The 21,075-nt window shown below is 44.3% G+C and overlaps 1 protein-coding gene across 3 annotated transcripts in view; it reads left to right on the top strand.

Moving 5' to 3' along the window:
- LOC139565432 (noelin-2-like) overlaps positions 1-21,075 on the top strand; it is a 113,815-nt gene that overhangs the window by 89,470 nt on the left and 3,270 nt on the right. For 2 of the 3 annotated variants that reach the window (XM_071385771.1, XM_071385769.1), the window contains exons 2-5: positions 7,012-7,161; positions 16,756-16,911; positions 18,391-18,610; positions 20,230-20,336. In XM_071385771.1, the coding sequence (XP_071241872.1) occupies positions 7,012-7,161; positions 16,756-16,911; positions 18,391-18,610; positions 20,230-20,336 (633 nt within the window). Of the gene's footprint in view, positions 1-7,011; positions 7,162-16,437; positions 16,674-16,755; positions 16,912-18,390; positions 18,611-20,229; positions 20,337-21,075 lie in introns of those variants that run through there. The other variant, XM_071385772.1, reaches the window with a different exon arrangement.

Here is a 21,075-nt window from a genome sequence, read left to right as displayed (position 1 = left end):
ACCCCTTTTTATCCCCTCTTGCCCTTCTCTCAGACACAATCTCTCTCTTCCTCCCCCTCTCTCTCTCTGCTTATGAAAGTTGTAATAGACTTCCCGTCACGCTTATAAAGTGGGGAGCTGTAGATTTATAATCTAATTTATCCCGGTTTTACAGCGCTCTGCTCCACTCCAGGGTCGGCCTAATGAAACACTGGAGGAAGTCAATCCTGCAGGCTTGAGCCCGCAGTGTAGCCCAGCCGCGAACACCTAATTAGTTAATCCCCACTGTAGTTAGTTCATTGGGGCTCGACTTGTAATGAGGCTGGCTGTGAGCTGATGGGTGAGGCGGTGGATAGCTGTTGAGTTATAGTAGATGTTTGAGGAGGTAGAGATGCCAGTGGCAGGGTGGTGGTACTGCAGGAGATTGGGTCACCACGATAGAGACACTGTGACATCACCCACAGGTGTGTTGAGCTCTCAATTTATCAGTCTTTATGGTCATTGGTCAGTCTGTGATCAAAGATTGATCATTGGTTACTTATTTGGCCATTGATTACCTATCTCCCCATTGGTCATTCACCTGACCATTGATCACTTGTCTGAGCATTTATCACTCATCTGTTTATCCACTCAGCTCCTAGCGTTCAATCTCAATCTAAACTCAGCTAACTGTTTCTCTTTAGGACAATGTTTAGAGGTTATAAAGAAACACAATCACCCATAGTTCAATGATGAGTGAGCTCAGTGATGGCCACAAAGAATTCAGCCTTCTCCCCTCATCTCACCTCAACTCACCTCTCCTCATTTCACCTCTCCTCATCTCACCTCTCCTCATTTCACCTCTCCTCATCTCACCTCTCCTCATCTCACCTCTCCTCTTCCCCACCTCCAGCAGGTATGGTACTGAATGTGTCACTCACTCTTCTGACTGTGCAGAGATAGAGACAGAGATAGAGACAGAGATAGAGACAGAGATAGAGACAGAGACAAGCTACCGGCTCAGCAGCTAGAGGAAATTGCTTCCCTCTCACTGAAATTAGACCCTTTTCCTATTTTCTCTGTCAGCCTTTCCTATTTTCTCTGTCAGCCTTTCTTTAACCGCATGTCCCTCTCTACCTCCTTCACTCTCTGTCTAAGTATCTCTCTGTCAATCTAGCATGGCAAGATGGCAGGATGGCTGGTGGTGGGGGTGGTGTGCTGTGGCAGACCTGGGTTCAAATAGTATTGGTTACCTTTCAAATACTTAGAGTATTTAATTGAGCCTGTCTGGAGTGCCAGATGGGTGGGATTTGCACTTTTGGGTTTTCTCCATTGGTTCCATTATGCCAGACGAGCTTAATCAAGCACCGTTCAAGCATTCAAAAGAAAACAAATACTATTTGAACCCAGGTCTGATAGAGATGCCCGGGGAGAGAGGAGAGATCCTAGTGATGATTCATGTGGAGGGGGCAGGTCAGACGTCTTAAGAGCAATGTAATTTTCATTTTAGTGACTAAGCCCCATTTGATTTGTAATCCCCCATCCCCCGTTGTTTTTATTACCGCTGTCATCTCCTTAATGGGCTTTCGCATGGCAGCATTGGCTGTGACATCCCCAAATCTGCCGCTTTACATATTCTATGTCATCTGCAGTTCCTAATGGAGCCATTTCTGGGACACCAGCAGCACCTCTCTCCTCTCCTCAAACAGCCGTCTGGATCTGTCTGTGACTGTGTCGACTGTGGGAGAACAGGATTATAGTCAGGACTTGCTTTGCTGCCTCTACAAACCTTGCTGAATGTTCAGTAGATGAATAAGCTCAGTGATGGCCACAAAGAATTAAAAGAGCTCTTTTATCATAAAGACTAAGTTAACATACATGTTGTACTACATACACAGTTCTCCATTCACCTCCCTGTCTGTCTGTCTCAGTCAGTCAGATACTATTCAAGCTTGGCATTTGAAGCTTATAGCTTTTCCCTTGATGCTCAGGAGATTGCTGTTAAAATGCTAATGAGAGGCTGGGAGCATACATGCATGGTGCGAGCGCGTACTGTGTGTACAGATGCTAGATGAACCATTGTAAATATGCCTGTTCTCGTCCCGGGAGAGGGAATTTAATAACAATCATATTTACATAAATAAGTGGGTGTTGTGTAGCAAAATGTCAATTCACTTAGATCAGACTCCTACACACCACTACTGCTGCTTATGGTGGCTGATGTTTACATGGGTATAGATCTGCAGCTCCTGTGTGTGTGTGTGTGTGTGTGTGTGTGTGTGTGTGTGTGTGTGTGTGTGTGTGTGTGTGTGTGTGTGTGTGTGTGTGTGTGTGTGTGTGTGTGTGTGTGTGTGTGTGTGTGTGTGTGTGTGTGTGTGTGTGTGTGTGTGTGTATATACACGTATATCAACAGTATCTGCGCTCCTGAAGCTGCGAGACAAATTAGCGCAGCTGCACCTCTACCCCCAGTTTCCTCCTCTCCTCTGCTCCCCCTGCAGCCACCTGCTCCCTCCAATGAAATTACAGGGAGATGAGGGAAATGACTTCCAGAAGTAATAGGTGGGTGGTAATGAAATTGGGTCTGATTTTAAAAAGCTCTTCATTTAAAAGTCAGTGTTATGAAACATTAATGAACAGGTGATGTCTCTCTCTCTGCGTGAACCTTCTCAGCACCAGTGAATTGGCTGGAGAACACAGTCACCGTATGTGTGAAGATGTGAAGATAAGAGGAGATGAGGGCAATGATGGAGCATGTGTTGTACATGTGTTGCTGCACCAGATGTTTTGCATATTCGTTTCATGATCATTAGGCTGATTATATGCAGCTGGAGCATGTATGGTAGGCTGCATCATGTGCTGCGTGTAATATTACTGTGCCTAATGTTTTGCATATTGCTTTGTAGTGTTAATGACTAGTGACGGGGAAAAAACGGATATAGTTTCATATCGAGATATTTGCTTGTTAGTATTGGCCTACTTTAAATATATTTTTTGTGAGGGAAACATTGCTTTGTAGTGTTAATGACTAGTGACGGGGGGGGAAATGGATACAGTTGCATATCGGGATATTTATTCAGACAATATATTGTATTGGGTCATTTTGACAATATCGCAATATTATTTTTGCACTAATTGGCTGTACCTGCACCAAACTCCAGTATTTCTCCATCATCTTTTTAAATAGGGAGCCAATTTAAATAGGGAGCCAATTTAAATAGGGAGCCAATAGGGAGCCAATTTTGTTTTCAGCACATTTATTTCCATGACTGACCCAAACTCGTTTTCTCTTGTCTCTTTGCAGAAGACATATGGTGAGCAATATGTCTGGAACATTGAAACACAATAAAATCACAGTATCAAATTGCAATACATACAGAATCATGAGAATCACAATATATATAGTATCGGCACCTAAGTATCGTGATAATATCGTTTCGTGAGTTCCCGGGCAATTCCCAGCCCTGTAATTGATCTGACATTTAGGCAGAGGAATACTGGAAATAGGAACGGATCAGTAACATCCAAACCACACCGGCCACGTTGCGTGTGCAAGCCTTGCAAAATAAATGTACACATGTTATTCAGTCATTTCAGCTACACCACTCGGGCCCGTGAACATGCGTAGTGTCTGTGTAGCCAAGCGCTAAACTAGATCTTGGTTCTAATTGAGACACATAATGTCCAGCCTCTCCATTCTACTCATTGGTGTTCAGGAGCATCCAACCCCACGTGGGTATTTGAACAATGAACGAGGAGATATTAATCGTAGATAACTAACAAAAAACTCCAAGAGCATCATTTTGATAATTTTTTGGGCAATAGCGTAAACGAAATGTATTTATTAAACTGTTAGAAAGCATCGGCTCAGAACGGGATTGCTAGATGACCAGTTTTTCTAGTGTTAATAGTCGGAGTAAAGAAACGTGATTTTGTAAGACTGCGGGTCAAAATCCTGCAAAGATCCTGCAAAAAAAGGAACAAATGCAATGCAGGTCTCCCAGGACAAATTAGCTAGCAACAGCAAGATAGCTAAATGTCCATGAATGTTTCATGTGTGTTTGACACGCCCCCATATGAATATAGTTGTTTCAATGTTGGTTTTGATATTTTAGCCTGTGTGTGATGATCGCGTCTGGTGTGGATGGACATGCGCATGATGGAGGATGCACTCTAGTGGCCGGTGTAGTCAGTATGTGGACACCCCTTCAAATTAGTGGATTCGGCTATTTCAGCCACACCCGTTGCTGACAGGTGTATGAAATTGAGCACACAGCCATGCAATCTCCATAGACAAACATTGGCAGTGGAATGGCCTTACTGAAGAGCTCAGTGACTTTCAACGTGGCACCTTCATAGGATGCCACCTTTCCAACAAGTCAGTTCGTCAAATTTCAGCCCTGCTAGTGCTGCCCCAGTCAAGTGCTGTTATTGTGAAGTTGAAACATCTAGGAGCAACAACGGCTCAGCTGCGAAGTGGTAGGCCACACAAGCTCACAGAACGGGACCGCCAAGTGCTGAAGCAGGTAAAAATGTCCTCGGTTTCAACACTCATTACTGAGTTCCAAACTGCCTCTGGATGCAACATCAGCACAATAACTGTTAGGTCGGGAGCTTCATGAAATGGGTTTCCATGGCCAAGCAGCCACACACAAGCCTAAGATCACCATGTGCAATACCAAGCGTCAGCTGGAGTGGTGTAAAGCTCGCCGTCACAGGACTCTGGAGCGGCGAAAACACGTTCTCTGGAGTGATGAATCACACTTCACCATCTGTCAGTCCGACAGACGAATCTGGGTTTGGCAAATGCCAGGAGAATGCTACCTGCCCCAATACATAGTGCCAACTGTAAAGTTTGGTGGAGGAGGTTTAATGGTCTGTGGCTGTTTTTCATGGTTCGGCCTAGGCACCTTAGTTCCAGTGAAGGGAAATCTTAACGCTACAGCATACACTTACATTCTAGACGATTCTGTGCTTCCAACGTTATGGCAAAAGTTTGGGAAGGCTCTTTCCTGTTTCAGCATGACAATTCCGCTGTGCTCAAAGCGAGCTCCATACAGAAATTATTTGTTGAGATCGGTGTGGAAGAACTTGACTGCCTGCACAGCCCTGACCTCAAACCCATCGAACACCTTTGGGAGGAATTGCAACGGCGACTGCGAGCCAGGCCAATCGCCCAACATCATTGCCCGACCTCACTAATGCTCTTGTGGCTGAATGGAAGCAAGTCCCCCCCCGTAGCAATGTTCCAACATCTAGTGGAAAGCCTTCCCAGAAGTGTGGAGACTGTTATAGCAGCAAACAGGGGACCAACTGTCACGAACGTCGTAGTGAGGAGACCGAGGCGCAGCGGGATTTTTTAATAAACGAATGAACCACTAAACAAACTAACAAAAACAACAAAACGAACGTGAAGCTATAAATAACAATGTGCTGACAGGCAACAACACATAGACAACTACCCACAAAACCTAAATGGCAAATGGCAACCTAAATAGGATCGCCAATCAGAGACAGCGATAAACAGCTGCCTCTGATTGGGAACCAATTCAGGCCACCATAAACCTACATTCCCTAGACATACAAAATCCCCATAGATAAACTAAAAACCCTAGACAAGACAAACACACCTATACCCACCCTCGTCACACCCTGACCTGACCAGAATAATACAGAAAATATAGAAAACTAAGGTCAGGGCGTGACACCAACTCCATATGAATGCCCATGATTTTGGAACGAGATGTTCAGCGAGCAGGTGTCCACATACTTTTGTTCATGTAGTGTAAGTAGTGTGCTTTTCTTTCATGCTCTGGACTGTTATCCCACTAAACAGGCAGCTGGTTTGAAGATAAAACAGGATCATGCATGAAGAAGAGAATCAGATTCATGGTTCTGAGATTGAACCACTAAATGTGTCTGAGATTGAGGAGCCAGTTAAGACCTGCTACGTTCTGTCATGCCCCAGAACCCTCTCTTCTCTTCTCTGTGTCTCAGACTGATCAGACACACACATACTCCACCCTAATTCTAATTTAGGCAGCCGACAGATAGAAGGGAAGGGAAGGAGGGAGGGAGGGGGCAGAGAGGGAGAGAGACGGAGAGAGCGAGAGAGATGGAGAGAGAGAGATTAGCCTCAGACTAGAGAATAGAGAGTTTGAGCTGCAGGAAACTCTGTGCAACTTGACGATGTAAAGGTGGAATAATAAAGAGCACAGACAGGAATATTGCTCACAGTAACCGGCTAGACAGGCCACTGTGACATAAAAATATTACTGCCTATTTGAATAACATGCATTAAAATTGAGAGAGAGAGAGAGAGAGAGAGAGAGAGAATTGGCTCCCAGGGTGGCTGCTACTTTATACTCCAAACACATAGTCCTCCTGTCTGTCCCCCAAGCCATTCTAATCTGATTGTCTTTCTCTCCACTTTCGATGGGCTTGTGTCCTTAATTGCATTGCTCTTCTCTCTCATTACAATTGACTTTGTATTCTGTGTGGGGGTTTGTGTCCATATGCGTGTGTGTTGTACTAAAGCCATGTTTGCGTGTGTGTACGTGTCTCTTACAGGCGTGGGTGTGTGTTTCTGTACAGTATGTCAGTGTGTGTGTGTTTCTGTACAGTATGTCAATGTGTGTGTGTGTGTACACTACTTCTCCTGATTGGATTATTAAGAGAGACATCCATCCTCTCAGCCCCTCAATGGTGCTCTGGTAAAGAGCAGCGCTATCGATCCCAATACAGCTCCATTTCCTCTCTGTGTCCAAACTTATTAGATCCTCTCCTCTCACACAGCCCTTTGATCCCTCCTTCCCTCTCTCTACTTTGTGAGCCCCGCTCTCTCTTCCCCCCATTATTTAGTTCTCTCTCTACATCCTCTCTTTCTCCTTCTTACCTTTCTTTACGGCATTCTCCCTCCCTACCCCTCCCTCTCTCCCCGACTCCATCTCCTCTTTCTTTGTCGCTTTCATCCGACCCCCTCTCTCTCCCCCTCCCTCTCTCCCCCCCTCTCTTTCTATCACTAACTCACCCCTCTCTCTCTGTGTCTCCGTGCAGGCTCTCTATCCTAGCCCAGAGGAGGGCTGGCAGATCTACAGTTCAGCTCAGGATGCAGATGGGAAGTGTATCTGTACAGTGGTGGCCCCGGCCCAGAACATGTGTAACCGAGACCCACGCAGTCGGCAGCTCCGCCAGCTCATGGAGAAGGTAACAGCCGTCAACAACTCACACATTTTGTTACCCACGTCTGGTACAATCACACACGACGCAGGCATAGAAACGAAGCCACACCCTGGCTCCTTCTGTTGTAAACCAATTAGACTCTTAGAGATGAACAGTCACATTATGACAGTCACTATGACAGTCCCACTATGACAGTCACACTATGACATTCACACTATGACAGTCACACTCACTCTATCCCGCTGAGGTTTGATCAGTCATGCATGCAAACAGTGTGTGTCAGAATACTTTGTTAGTCAAAACGATTGAGAAAAAAGGTACCCATGAAGATTGGATTCATTGAGCCTTCGCCTTGTATCGTGGTTCCAACTGGAGTCAAGAAAAAGCAGTGAGGAAAAAGAATATGAACCAGATCAGTAAATGGAGCAGCCAGCCTACTGCTGCAGCTGCACTCCAACTGTTCACACACAATGTCTGTTTAAATAAACAATCAAACACACCAGCTCTCCACACTCATACACTCTCTACACCATCTCTCCACACTCATACACTCTCTACATCATCTCTCCACACTCATACACTCTCTACACCAGCTCTCTACACTCATACACTCTCTACATCATCTCTCTACACTCATACACTCTCTACACCATCTCTCTACACTCATACACTCTCTACACCAGCTCTCTACACTCATACACTCTCTACACCCTCTCTCTACACTCATGCACTCTCTACATCATCTCTCTACACTCATACACTCTCTACATCATCTCTCCACACTCATACACTCTCTACACCATCTCTCCACACTCATACACTCTCTACATCATCTCTCCACACTCATACACTCTCTACACCAGCTCTCTACACTCATACACTCTCTACATCATCTCTCTACACTCATACACTCTCTACACCATCTCTCTACACTCATACACTCTCTACACCAGCACTCTACACTCATACACTCTCTACACCCTCTCTCTACACTCATGCACTCTCTACATCATCTCTCTACACTCATACACTCTCTACATCATCTCTCTACACTCATACACTCTCTACACCATCTCTCCACACTCATACACTCTCTACATCATCTCTCTACACTCATACACTCTCTACACCATCTCTCCACACTCATACACTCTCTACATCATCTCTCCACACTCATACACTCTCTACACCAGCTCTCTACACTCATACACTCTCTACATCATCTCTCTACACTCATACACTCTCTACACCATCTCTCTACACTCATACACTCTCTACACCAGCTCTCTACACTCATACACTCTCTACACCCTCTCTCTACACTCATACACTCTCTACATCATCTCTCTACACTCATACACTCTCTACATCATCTCTCTACACTCATACACTCTCTACACCATCTCTCCACACTCATACACTCTCTACATCATCTCTCTACACTCATACACTCTCTACACCATCTCTCCACACTCATACACTCTCTACATCATCTCTCCACACTCATACACTCTCTACACCAGCTCTCTACACTCATACACTCTCTACATCATCTCTCTACACTCATACACTCTCTACACCATCTCTCCACACTCATACACTCTCTACATCATCTCTCTACACTCATACACTCTCTACACCCTCTCTCTACACTCATACACTCTCTACACCATCTCTCCACACTCATACACTCTCTACATCATCTCTCTACACTCATACACTCTCTACATCATCTCTCTACACTCATACACTCTCTACATCATCTCTCTACACTCATACACTCTCTACACCCTCTCTCTACACTCATACACTCTCCACACCATCTCTCTACACTCATACACTACAGCACAGCAGTCATATGAAATAGAATGCCTGCAAAAAATGCCTGCATAAAAAAACATGAGAGCGTGCACTCATTCACACACATCTGTTTTTGTGCCTGCCTCTAACAAAGCTGTGGGAAACACATATCCTCAAACACGTAGAGAGATGCTGGAATAGCTTGGCAGTGGCCTCAGAGCACTGAATATGCAAATGCATTCTCCAACCACTCTCTACGCCCCACACACATACACAAACATACACACATGCACATACACACACACATACACAAACATACATACACAAACATACACAGACACTCCATAGACTCTCCTGTAAGTCTGAAATGATTGGATAGGTTTAAGCCACCCCAGCAAATCAGAAGCCAAGGTGAATCACAAGGTGCAACCTAACCGATCCTTTCAGCTCTAGAAGAGAGCCTAGTGGTTAGGTAGGATATTATGTATTCAGGAGCAGAAACACGGCCAGATAGAGGCCACACTGGTGTGAGAGAGAGAGAGAGAGGGACGGAGAGAGGGACGGAGAGAGGGACAGGTGGTTGTTGACTCTGCTGTTCTGCAGTTGCATCGATCGACAAATAGATGCTGAGAGCGCGTCGGTCAGTCAGTCAGTCAGTGTGTAGGAGGAGAAATGTGTCAGGGGAATAACAGCTCTTCTCCATATCCAACCCCATCCCTCCGTCTCTCCACCTCCTTCCCTCCTCCCTCAAAGAGACAGAGGTTTCAGTGGTTGTATTGTGGCTAATAATTTGGCTTGCTGAGACTTCTCATAGACACATCTCCAGCTCTACATACTAGACCACTGTAGCCTGGAGTCTGGCAGGAGGCAGTATTGAGTTAGGGCTGGTGAGGGAAGTCCATTGTTGGGAAAAAAAATAGAGGGAGAGGCGGAGGGAGGGAGAGAGCGCGAGAGAGAGAGATAGGAAGGTGGACATTGATAGGGTGCTGAGAGAAGAGGAGAGCTGAGGTAAATTGAGATGCTGAATGGGCTGTGGAAGCCTCAGTGTATCAATGAGACACCTGCATTCTCTGATCTCATTCACACTGATAGCCATCTTTTCCCCTTCCTCTCACGCTGTGTGTCTCCTCCACTCAGGTTTTTGACTGACACACACACACATTTGTGCCCACACACACACACACACACACTTTTTTGACGACTGCACAAACGTGTGTATAGGCATGGTGTGTGTGCACTTGTAAGACAGTAGCTGTGAAGGACTACCGCTCCTATCTAATAAAGGCCAGACTAATGAGGACACCTGGGGTCAGTGGTTCTGTCTCTGAGCCGCCCGCCCAGCATACCATCGAGCCTAGCAGAGGAGGAGGAGGTGGGCTGAATGGAGCCACTCTGTCATCCAATATCACATCCTCTTTTAAAACGCGCTAGACCTGATCCTCACCTCAGACGGCCAAGGATATGCTAACAATGTACCGTACAAAGTTCAATTCTATCCAGAGATTGTAAAATACCACATTAAAATGCCACAATATCTAGCATCATTTGTAAAGTTGTACAAATTCCATACCCATGGTCATGGTTAGGGCTGTTGCGGTGACCATATTTCCGCCACACCGGCAGTCATGAGTCATGACCACAGTAAAAATCCTTGTGACAGAACAGTTGAAAAATGTATCGCAAATAGAAATCAAAACTGGATAGTCTTTAGAGATAGATGGGAGGGGTTGAGGGTAGCTGAAGGATGGGACTGGATAGTCTTTAGAGATAGATGGGAGGGGTTGAGGGTAGCTGAAGGATGGGACTGGATAGTCTTTAGAGATAGATGGGAGGGGTTGACGGTAGATGGGAGGGGTTGACTGTAACTCTAAATCTAGCATATAAATCTACTGTAGCAAATTATCATTTTTACGCTCAAGATAGCCACTTTATATGCCCACTGGATGGTAAAAATATCCTTTCTATTGTATTCAGCTAAGTTCAATTATATTCTTCATACTATAAAATCATATAATATAAAATATTGACATAGGACTTACAGTTGAAGTCGGAATTTTACATACACTTAGGTTGGAGTCATTAAACTCGTTTTTCAACCACTCCACAAATGTCTTGTTAACGAACTATCGTTTTGGCAAGTCGGTTAGGACATCTACTTTGTGCATGACACAAGTCATTTTTCCAACAATTGTTTACAGACAGATTATTTCACTTATAATTCACTGTATCACAATTCCAGTGGGTCAGAAGTTTACATACACTAAGTTGACTGTGCCTTTAAACATCTTGGAAAATTCCAGAAGATTATGTCATGGCTTTAGAAGCTTCTGATAGGCTAATTGACATTATTTGAGTCAATTGGAGGTGTACCTCTGGATATATTTAAAGGCCTACCTTCAAACCTCAGAAAAACATTGTAGACCTCCACAAGTCTGCTTCATCCTTGGGAGCAATTTACAAACGCCTGAAGGTACCACGTTCATCTATACAAACAGTAGTACGCAAGTATAAACACCATGGGACCACACAGCCGTCATACCGCTCAGGAAGGAGACGCATTCTGTCTCCTAGAGATTAACGTACTTTGGTGCGAAAAGTGCAAATCAATCCCAGAACAACAGCAAAGACCCTTGTGAAGATGCTGGAGGAAACACGTACAAAAGTATCTATATCCACAGTAAAACGAGTCCTATATTGACATAACATGAAAGGCTGCACAGCAAGGAAGAAGCCACTGCTCCAAAACCGCCATAAAAAAGCCAGTCTACGGTTTGCAACTGCACATGGGAACAAAGATCGTACTTTTTGGAGAAATGTCCTCTGGTCTGATGAAACAAAAATAGAAGTGTTTGGCTATAATGACCATCGTTATGTTTGGAGGAAAAAAGGGGAGGCTTGCAAGCTGAAGAATACCATTCCAATTGTGAAGCATGGGGGTGGCAGCATCATGTTGTGGGGGTGCTTTGCTGCAGGAGGGACTGGTGCACTTCACAAAATAGATGGCATCATGACGAAGGAACATTATGTGGATATATTGAAGCAACATCTCAAGACATCAGTCAGGAAGTTAAAGCTTGGTCGCAAATGGGTCTTCCAAATGGACAATGACCCCAAGCATACTTCCAAAGTTGTGGCAAAATGGCTTAAGGACAACAAAGTCAAGGTATTGGAGTGGCCATCACAAAGCCCTGATCTCAATCCTATAGAAAATGTGTGGGCAGAACTGAAAAGCGTGTGCGAGCAAGGAGGCCTACAAACCTGACTCAGTTACACCAGCTCTGTCAGGAGAAATGGGCCAAAATTCACCCAACTTATTGTGGGAAGCTTGTGGAAGGCTACACCGAAATGTTTGACCCAAGTTAAACAATTTAAAGGCAATGCTAACAAATACTAATTGAGTGTATGTAAACTTCTGACCCACTGGGAATGTGATGAAAGAAATAAAAGCTGAAATATATCATTCTCTCTACTATTATTCTGACATTTCACAATCTTAAAATAAAGTGGAGATCCTAACTGACCTAAGACAGGGAATTTTTACTAGGATTAAATGTCAGGAATTGTGAAAAACTGAGTTTAAATGTGTTTGGCTAAGGTGTAAACTTCCGACTTCAACTGTAAGCATATCTTGTCTGCTAAATGAACTAGCCTACAGTCTATGTCATGGCTACAGTCTATGTCATGGACGCACAGCAAGATAGCATACAGTAGGCCAACTCATTTTCAGTTCTTCTGAAATACATTTTCTTCATATCATAGTGTTTCTTTAGCCCTGCCTAAAATAATAATGGATTTATTGTGATGGTGTAGATTAGTTGTATTTATTAGACTTTTATGTTCCAAAGGCACGCATCAGCGGCTTGTATGCAGCTTGTATGCGTGGAGGCCTGGAGATGCTAAACACGTTTATGTTAATTAACTGTCAATTATTGCGAGCCCTAGGCCCGAGTCTCGGTGACAGACAGACGGACAGACGGACAGACGGACAGACGGACGGACAGACATTTAAACAGACAGACGGACAGACTAACATTTAAACAGACAGACAGACAGACAGACTAACATTTAAACAGACTAACATTTAAACAGACAGACAGACAGACAGACAGACTAACATTTAAACAGACTGACATTTAAACAGACAGACGGACTAACATTTAAACAGACTGACATTTAAACAGACAGACGGACTAACATTTAAACAGACAGACAGATAGACTAACATTTAAACAGACTAACATTTAAACAGACAGACAGACAGACTAACATTTTAACAGACTAACATTTAAACAGACAGACAGACAGACTAACATTTAAACAGACTAACATTTAAACAGACAGACAGACAGACTAACATTTAAACAGACTAACATTTAAACAGACAGACAGACAGACTAACATTTAAACAGACTAACATTTAAACAGACAGACAGACAGACTAAAATTTAAACAGACTAACATTTAAACAGACAGACAGACTAACATTTAAACAGACTAACATTTAAACAGACAGACAGACAGACTAACATTTAAACAGACTAACATTTAAACAGACAGACAGACAGACTAACATTTAAACAGACTAACATTTAAACAGACAGACAGACAGACTAACATTTAAACAGACTAACATTTAAACAGACAGACAGACAGACTAACATTTAAACAGACTAACATTTAAACAGACAGACTAACATTTAAACAGACTAACATTTAAACAGACAGACTAACATTTAAACAGACTAACATTTAAACAGACAGACAGACAGACTAACATTTAAACAGACTAACATTTAAACAGACAGACAGACAGACTAACATTTAAACAGACTAACATATTAACAGACTAACATTTTAACAGACTAACATTTAAACAGACTAACATTTAAACAGACTAACATATTAACAGACTAACATTTTAACAGACTAACATTTAAACAGACAGACATTTAAACAGACTAACATTTTAACAGACTAAGATTTAAACAGACAGACATTGAACCAGACAGACATTTAAACAGACAGACATTTAAACAGCATTTATCACCTCCCTCGGTGTGATAAGGAAGAGATATGGAGCAGCATGACTCATTGTGCTGGACCGCCAGACAGCAGAAGCAGATTGGACTAGAACATGTATCTAAACCAGCCAGGAGAAGGAATATGGAACTAGCTAGCAGTCTGTGGTTAGCGTTAGCTAATGTTAGTGTTACCTCAAAGCCTCTCTGGGGATGGAGCTACCTGTCTGTCACACCTGCCAGGACACAGTGTGTCTACACACAGTCACACACAACCGGAGGCTTCATAATACACACTACATGACCAAAAGTATGTGAACACCTGCTCATTGAATATCTCATTCCAAAATCATGGGCATTAATATGGATTTGGTCTCCCCTTTGCTGCTATAACAGCCTCCACTATTCTGGGAAGGCTTTCAATGGATGTTGGACATTGTTGCAGGGACTTGCTTCCATTCAACCACAAGAGCATTAGTGAGGTCGGGCACTGATGTTGGGCGATTAGGCCTGGCTCGCAGTCGGTATTCCATTTCATCCCAAAGGTGTTCGAGTGGGTTGAGGTCAGGGCTCTGTGCAGTGCAGTCAAGTTCTTCCACAAGGATCTCGACAAACCATTTCTTTATGGACCTCGCTTTATGCACGGGGGAATTGTCATGCTGAAACAGGAAAGGGTCTTCCCCAAACTGTTGCCACAAAGTTAGAAGCATAAAATCGTCTAGATTCTAGAATGTCATTGTATGTTCTAGCATTAAGATTTCCCTTCACTGGAATTAAGGGGCCTAGCTACCATGAAATGCTACCATGAAAAAAAAGCTCCAGATCACTATTCCTCCTCCACCAAACTTTACAGTTGGCGGTATGCATTGGGGCAGGTAGCATTCGCCTGGCATCCGCCAAACCCAGATTTGTCCATCGGACTACCAGATGGTGAAGCGTCACTCCAGAGAACAGGTGATCTTAGGCTTGTGTGCAGCTGCTCGGCCATGGAAACCCATTTCATGAAGCCCCCTGACGAACAGTTCTTGTGCTGATGTTGCTCCCAGAGGCAGTTTGGAACTCGGTAGTGAGTGTTGCAACCAAGGACAGGCGATTTTATGCTCCTAGACGTTTCCACTTCACAATAACAGCACTTTCATTTATCCATTATTTTACCAGGTAAGTTGACTGAGAACACATTCTCATTTACAGCAACGACCTGGGGAATAGTTACAGGGGGTGAATGAGACAATTATAAACTGGGGATTATTAGGTGACAGTGATGGTTTGAGGACCAGATTGGGAATTTAGCCAGGACACCAGGGTTAACACCCCTACTCTTACGATAAGTGCCATGGGATCTTTAATGACCTCAGAGAGTCAGAACACCCATTTAACGTCCCATCCGAAAGACAGCACCCTACACAGGGCAGTGTTCCCAATCACCTCCCTGGGGGATTGGGATATGTTTTAGACCAGAGGAAAGAGTGCCTCCTGCTGGCCCTCCAACACCACTTCCAGCAGCATCTGGTCTCCCATCCAGGGACTGACCAGGACCAATCCTGCTTAGCTTCAGAAGCAAGCCAGCAGTGGTATGCAGGGTGGTATGCTGCTGGCCCACTTACAGTTGAACGGCTCTAGCAGGACAGAAATTTGACGAACTGGCTTGTTGGAAAGATGGCATTCTATGACGGTGCCATGTTGAAAGTCACTGAGCTCTTCAGTAAGGCAATTCCACTGCCAATGTTTGTCTATGGAGATTGCATGGCTCTGTGCTCAGGTGTGGCTGAAATAACCAAATCCACTAATCATACTTTTGTATATATAGTGTAATTCATGTACAGTACATACTTTAATACACAAATTGAATGAACTACAAACTCCATAATAATGAATGTACATACATTAATACACAAATGAATATTTCATTCTGTTAATTAGTTACATAAGGTTTGGCCAGTTGAACCCTGGCCAGTATGTGTGTGGGAGAGTGGGTGTAGTGTGTGGGTGGATTAGATCAGTAGCAGAGTGTATAGTGAGTGGGTGGTTCCAGTGGGAGGATGTCCCAGTGGGTGGGCTGGACAGCTGGTGGTGAGAGGAGGAAGACACCGCTAACTTCTGATAAGAGGAAGTGAAGGCAAAGTGCTGTTGGGAGTACGGCACAGCACACTCTTTTTAATAAAACGGAAAACACAGGCCACTGAATAAACATGTCATTTTGTGTGTGTCTGACTGCGTGTCTGTCTGTGAGTCTGTGCGTCTGATTCCGTGTGGGTCTGACTCTAGTCCCGTTTATACATGGTGCTAACATGGGTCCGTCCTGATCTTGTCCACATACTGATTGTGCCCACATGTCCAGAAATGTGTCTACATATGATATTATAATGTGTCTGTTATCCGTCTGCATTGTCACAAGAGTTCCTGGTCCCTTCATTTATGCAAATGATTCCACAGCTATTCCTTCAAAATAACATTTATTTATTGTAAGACACATATTGATGTAGTCAGTCAATGGTGCCACCTCTCAATGATTTTAGAGGGAGGAATAATGATGATTTAAATGGTTTCTTTGTACAGATCGGTCTACGCTAGTAAGATATCCAGACACAATGTGCGTCTGACTACCTCTGGAGTTGGGCAGGATGATCTGTGTCTTTTGAGTGTCTACACCTGTCAAAACATGTGGGCACAATCGGGAATGTGGACAAGATCAGGACAAGGGACTCAAGTTAGAACCAGGTATAAACGGGGCTTCTGTATCTATCTGTCTATCTGTCTGTCTGTCTGTGCGTCTAACAGCATGTGTGTGTTTGACTGACAGGTCCAGAACATCACCCAGTCCATGGAGTTGCTGGACCTGCGGACCAACAGGGACCTTCAGTATGTGAGGAACACAGAGAGCCTGATGAAGGCTGTAGACGTCAAGCTGAAGACTGCCTCAGACAACCCCCGAAGCCTCAACCCCAAGAGCTTACAGGTAACGCGTGCATGTGTCCATTCATCTGTACTGAAAATCAATCACACAGGTTTCTACGTGAAGCATATTTCTAAACTATGTATGTGAACTTTCTGATAAGAACTTTCTATAGGAACATCCTGGACTCTAGCACAGGCTTTATAACGTATACTTACTACAGCCTCCTCTACATCACAACACATAAAGACACACTAACACTCACATAGCTTATCTTCATCTGCTATTTCAGTGTAATTGAGTCATGTACAGGAGGCAATTTGAGCACCATCAAATGCACCTGCATTATTAAAACCCCACAACCAATCGCAAGTGTCTCTCTCTCTCTCTCTCTCTCTCTCTCTCTCTCTGCCTGTTCTCAGTTAACAGCCATATATATTCACATTTATCTAATCCTTATCTTCCTACAAGCGGAATCTCAGGCTCCATTATCAGACTGCGTTTCTGTCTTGCTGTCAGCAGGCCTTTTCACAAGTTTCTTACACTCTGCGGATATTAGATGAACCATAAAATGGTTTGATTAAAAGATGCTTTGATAAATGCCTCATGCATAAAGGCTGATTTACTGCTGGGACTCTGCACGGCAACAGGGATGAGCCTGGGGAATGGCCTTACGGTGTTTCTCTCTCAACACGTTTTATTATTAAAGTTACTGCAATGTTTACGAACCCCCCCCCCATTCATCAACACATCTTAATATCACTAGCATATGCCAAGTCATGCAAATTCCAATAGCTTTCCAAATGTGAATAAATACTCATTCACAATCCAATGGGTCCAGAAAATAAATGCATAAGTGTAAAAGCTGCATTTGACTTTCTGTGAGACAGCCTGACGAATGTGTGGAGCTCAACGTCGCCGATGGCAGGGCACGGGAGATTAACGAGAGGGGATTTTTGCGGGGCGAACGGGGGAAAATGAGATTTATAATGTGGCGCTGTGGGGCTGAGAGCTGATCCATCACCAGATTTACGATAAACCTTAACAAGGAGAAAACAGCCCCCCCTGTGGTGGACTAGTTTTATTGATGTGCCTGCTGTTCCTACCAGCCTCACAGCACAGGACTGCATTGACGCACCATAGCAGGCTACCTCAGGCTACCTTTCCTCTCCTGCTGCCCCTTCATCAATACACCACTGGCCTATGAGAAATTAGCCCCACCACCTCCCTGACAGCAGATCAGTCATAGATGTGGAGCTGAGGCTAGGATAGATGGCCTAGGTCCCCGGATGAGGAAGAATGCATTGGAGAATGAAACAATAGAGTCCAGGATCAACACTGTGTATGAAAACACATTTGGGGATTCGTCATGAGAACGGTAACTAGTTCTGACATTGGAATGCAGTCAGTACCAGCACACACACATCTGCCCTTCTGTTTACTATGTGTGTGGCTCCTCTCTCTCACTCCTCTTCCTACTGTTTTTCTAATCTAATTTTCCTCTTTGTCACCCCTCTCTCCCTCTCTCCATCCAACCCGCAGGAGTTGAAGAACAAGGTGACCCAGCTGCTCCCCCTGCTGCCGGTGTTGGAGCAGTACAAGACGGATGCCCGTCAAATCAGCCGGGTGAGGGAGGAGGTGAGGAACCTGTCGCTGGTGCTCATGGCCATCCAGGAGGAGATGGGAGCCTACGACTACGAGGAGCTGAGACACAGGGTCCTGCTGCTGGAGACCAGGCTCCACTCCTGCATGCAGAAACTGGGTGAGGAGAGCGGAGGGGAGGGGAGGGGGGGTATCTGTGGAGGCCCATAAATATCCATAAAGGTGAAGATCCAGGATGACAGTATACTGATAGAAAAATTCTGACATCCTAACAGCATTGAATGTCTTCTGGCTTGTCATGGACTACTCTACTATGACTGGTTAGATGTAGTCTTCGTGTACATAATACTGTGAGGGCTATTCCCATTGACTAGGCAATGTAAGAAAAACCTAATACAGATCATTTGGAATATGATCATACTAAACGTATTTTTTCACAACCTGAGATGCTGTTGGATTTAGAATAAAGGACGTACTGTTTTTCTCAATGAATAGTCAAGCAGTGCTCTCTGAAAACACTTGTAAAAACCAGAGTTCATAGGATGCCACCTTTCCACCAGAGTACTATCACTAAGAGCAATGTGAAATGTAGCTACAGTAGCTGAGACGCAGGCTATTAATGGTCAACATTCTAGTGATGTTCAGGTTCAGTGTTAAGCTGGATAAATGATCCAGTAATGGCCTAGAGATGCCCAGATAAATGATCCAGTAATGGCCTAGAGATGCCCAGATAAATGATCCAGTAATGGCCTAGAGATGCCTGGATAAATGATCCAGTAATGGCCTAGAGATGCCTGGATAAATGATCCAGTAATGGCCTAGAGATGCCCAGATAAATGATCCAGTAATGGCCTAGAGATGCCCGGATAAATGATCCAGTAATGACCTAGAGATGCCTGGATAAATGATCCAGTAATGGCCTAGAGATGCCCAGATAAATGATCCAGTAATGACCTAGAGATGCCTGGATAAATGATCCAGTAATGACCTAGAGATGCCTGGATAAATGATCCAGTAATGACCTAGAGATGCCTGGATAAATGATCCAGTAATGACCTAGAGATGCCCGGATAAATGATCCAGTAATGACCTAGAGATGCCTGGATAAATGATCCAGTAATGACCTAGAGATGCCTGGATAAATGATCCAGTAATGGCCTAGAGATGCCCAGATAAATGATCCAGTAATGGCCTAGAGATGCCCAGATAAATGATCCAGTAATGGCCTAGAGATGCCCAGATAAATGATCCAGTAATGGCCTAGAGATGCCCAGATAAATGATCCAGTAATGGCCTAGAGATGCCCAGATAAATGATCCAGTAATGGCCTAGAGATGCCCAGATAAATGATCCAGTAATGGCCTAGAGATACCCAGATAAATGATCCAGTAATGGCCTAGAGATGCCCAGATAAATGATCCAGTAATGGCCTAGAGATGCCCAGATAAATGATCCAGTAATGGCCTAGAGATGCCCAGATAAATGATCCAGTAATGGCCTAGAGATGCCCAGATAAATGATCATTCTCATGTAATATGTGGAGCTAAACTGATGATTTTACAAAATCCTGTATATATAAACTGATGATTTAACAGAAAAAGGGATTGCAGCTGAAATGTTGCCTTTAGCTGTTTAATATTTCACGATATTCTGTGTGTGTGTGTGTGCGTGTGTGTGTGTGTGTGTGTGTGTGTGTGTGTGTGTGTGTGTGTGTGTGTGTGTGTGTGTGTGTGTGTGTGTGTGTGTGTGTGTGTGTGTGTGTGTGTGTGTGTATCGCAGGCTGTGGGAAATTGACCGGCGTCAGTAACCCCATCACCATCCGTGCGTCAGGGTCAAGATTCGGCTCCTGGATGACTGACACCATGATCCCTAGTTCAGACAACCGGGTAAGTTTTCCACATGAACGCATGCACGAACCCACACGTTGGTTTTACTACCCTTGTGGGGACCAAAACATTGATTCCCATTCAAAATCCTATTTACTCTAACCCCTAAACCTAACCCCAACCCTTAACCTAACCTTAACCCTTACCTTAACCCCTAACCCAAACCCCAAAACTAAACCTAACCCTAACCCTAATTATAACCCTAATTGTAACCCTAACCCTAATCCTTAAGCCTAAAAAAGCCCTTTTCCTTGTGGGGACCGGCAAAATGTCCCCACTCAGAATTGTCCTTGTTTTACTATCCTTGTGAGGATAGTAAAAACCAAACCACACACACTGACCCCTGACCCCCAAAACAGAGTGTATCACATGGCTTAGACTACAGCTCCACAGGACCCTCACAGGGGGGTTGTATGCTGTAATGCTACTTTGGTGACAGACTATTTTGCCTACAGTCTGTCAGACTCCTGAGAGTCACTGAGAGCTGAGTCACTGATGGATGGCAGCCCTCCCTCCTCCTTCCTCCTCTCTCTCTCTCTCTCTCTCTCTCCCTCCCTCCCTCCCTCCCTCCCTCCCTCCCTCCCTCCCTCCCTCCCTCCCTCCCTCCCGTCCCATCCCGTCACAGCCACAGTGCGCCTGCTGATGAATCATTCTGTCATGGGGGAAGAAATTAACGAGTTGTTTAAGCAGAAGTTTCTCCAATCACCTGGGTAATTACCAGCAGTGTGACTGCCAGCCG

Source organism: Salvelinus alpinus, chromosome 36, assembly GCF_045679555.1.
Source record: "Salvelinus alpinus chromosome 36, SLU_Salpinus.1, whole genome shotgun sequence".
NCBI lineage: Eukaryota > Metazoa > Chordata > Actinopteri > Salmoniformes > Salmonidae > Salvelinus > Salvelinus alpinus.
The sequence above is the reverse complement of the archived record's forward strand: the minus strand, read 5'-3'. Positions and strand labels throughout refer to the sequence as shown.